The sequence below is a fragment of the Aplysia californica genome, unplaced genomic scaffold (assembly GCF_000002075.1).
Source record: "Aplysia californica isolate F4 #8 unplaced genomic scaffold, AplCal3.0 scaffold00253, whole genome shotgun sequence".
Classification (NCBI taxonomy): Eukaryota; Metazoa; Mollusca; class Gastropoda; order Aplysiida; family Aplysiidae; genus Aplysia; species Aplysia californica.
The window spans coordinates 20,165-22,199 of record NW_004797523.1 but is presented as its reverse complement, the minus strand read 5'-3'; the positions used below and the strand labels follow the sequence as shown (position 1 = coordinate 22,199).

The 2,035-nt window shown below is 40.1% G+C and overlaps 1 protein-coding gene across 1 annotated transcript in view; it reads left to right on the top strand.

Annotated features, from left to right (window-relative positions):
* Positions 1 to 708, top strand: part of LOC101850962 (monocarboxylate transporter 13) — a 12,695-nt gene extending 11,987 nt beyond the window's left edge. Inside the window, exon 5 of the mRNA XM_013083755.2 lies at positions 553 to 708. Coding sequence (XP_012939209.1) covers positions 553 to 655 — 103 coding nt within the window. The 3' untranslated portion in view covers positions 656 to 708. The remainder of the gene's footprint in view (positions 1 to 552) is intronic.
* Positions 709 to 2,035: the final 1,327 nt, after the last annotated feature.

Below are 2,035 nucleotides of genomic sequence, written 5' to 3'. Positions count from 1 at the left end.
AACCAACCAAATAACAAAAAAAACAACAACAAACAAAACGAAAAACAAACAACCCCCCCCCCCCAAAAAAAAAAATCGCGAAGTCAGTTTTGGGCTAATTTGATTTGTGGAGTGAGTCGGAAAGTGTTCAAGCTCCACTTCTGTCCCATTTATTTGTCCAGTGAATAAAATATGATTTGGGGGTTGGTGGGTGCTCTGGTGTGGCTTGCTCATTTTCCCTGTCAAACGCTAATCGTCTTTATCTCTCTTCCTTCTTTTCTTTGCATGTTACTCTCTAGTAACAGTGGCGTCGGTGGCCTAGGTATAAGGAAACAAGTGTGGGTTGCCTAGCACTTCATTTGTGTTTATTTCAACATTTTACAAACATCTTATTTTCCCATGCATTTGCACCCTTCATGCGGTGGTTGGAGGGCCCCTGTGGTAGGTCCTACTCTTTTACTTTTCCTCTGTTGTTTCTGTCTTGCTTTTTCCCAGCACTAAAAGACCATTAATATATCCACAATGAGCTTCTTTTACTCAAACAAATATCTCCCTTCATGTATGTTTCCTCAGGAGCCAGTATGGGGTACAGGGCAGTCTCATGATCCTTTCTTCTCTGGAGCTGCACTACGTGGCGGTATATTTGTTGTTGAGACCTGTGGAATCTTACAGGTAAGCCGGACATCTTGTGTGTGTATGTGTGTGTGTGTGTGTGTGTATGTGTGTATGTGTGCGTGTGTGTGTGTGTGTGTGTGTGTGTGTGTGTGTGTGTGTGTGTGTGTGATAGTGTGCGTGCGTACGTTGCGCACGTGTACACAGGCGGAGGTGGGGGAGGGGGTGATGATGAAGGATGGGAGAATAAAGGGGTGATGGGTGTGGAAGATTGAGGTGAAGTGAGAAAAAGACCCCCACCCCCACCCCCCATAAACACACATACTCTTTTCTTTTTCAGAAAGAGGAATTCTTAAAATTAAATTAATTAATTAAAAATTAAACTATACTTTTTATTTGTCCCGAAAGGGCACTTTGTTCTACAATGGCAACATTCATTTACATACATAAATACATGATTTTATAAGTACGTACATACATAAATACATGCTTAAATATAATACATAAATACATGAATACACAATATTACACAAATACAGAACAGTTTACAAACATGCCACTGTCGGTCACCACTGTGCAGCGCCCTGTATAATGAGCTAGGGTTGTCGTGTCTTGCTCAAGGACACACCCCTGTGACCACCTATCTGTTCCCCGTGTCACCGTCACTTGCTTGACATTACTTGAGTCTAAACTCACTATTCACTTAGCCACTGGAGTCAAGGGGAGGGTATGTGTGTGTGTGGGTTGTCTGTTGAAGTCTGTGACAAAACTACACATATAAATAATTTACAGTGGCAAATTAGTAATGTTTTGTATAACAACAAAACTATACTTGCTTCATCTTTCATGTTGATAAATTGCGCTCATGACAACAAGTGTGGTATAACTCAGCGTTGGGTAGATTTGAGAAAATAGATTCTGTATTTAAAACGAAAAACTCGAACCAATTCGGTTCCAAGTACTTGAAAAATCTTTCAAAATAACTGCTAAGGAGTTTGGTTTTTATTATTTTTTTGCACTAAGCAAGATATGACAGATTTACCCCGTTGTAGTCATAAGTCAAAATTTGACCAAAAGTGGAGATACATCGTTCATATTCTCAAGGGCACATCTCATCTTCCCTGCGTCTCCTACTCTCTTAAACCGTTTTTTTTATTTCAACAGAAAACTACACAGGCTCAAAATACGACAGAAACAATTGCTGTCATATGAGCCCAAGGAATTAAAAGATGATGAAAAAATCCTTATATCTCAAAATACAAACTGTGAAGTTCAAGGTTCAACGAGACGGTCTCAGAATACTGACCCGACACTTGCCAAGAGTCGTCTACCTCCCAATAAAGAAACAACTACAAGCTGTGTATGTTCCAGCTCTCAATTGGAAACAAATGAATCAGTGCCTTTGAAACAAGAGCCCACCTTTTCATCGGATGCAGAAGAAAGT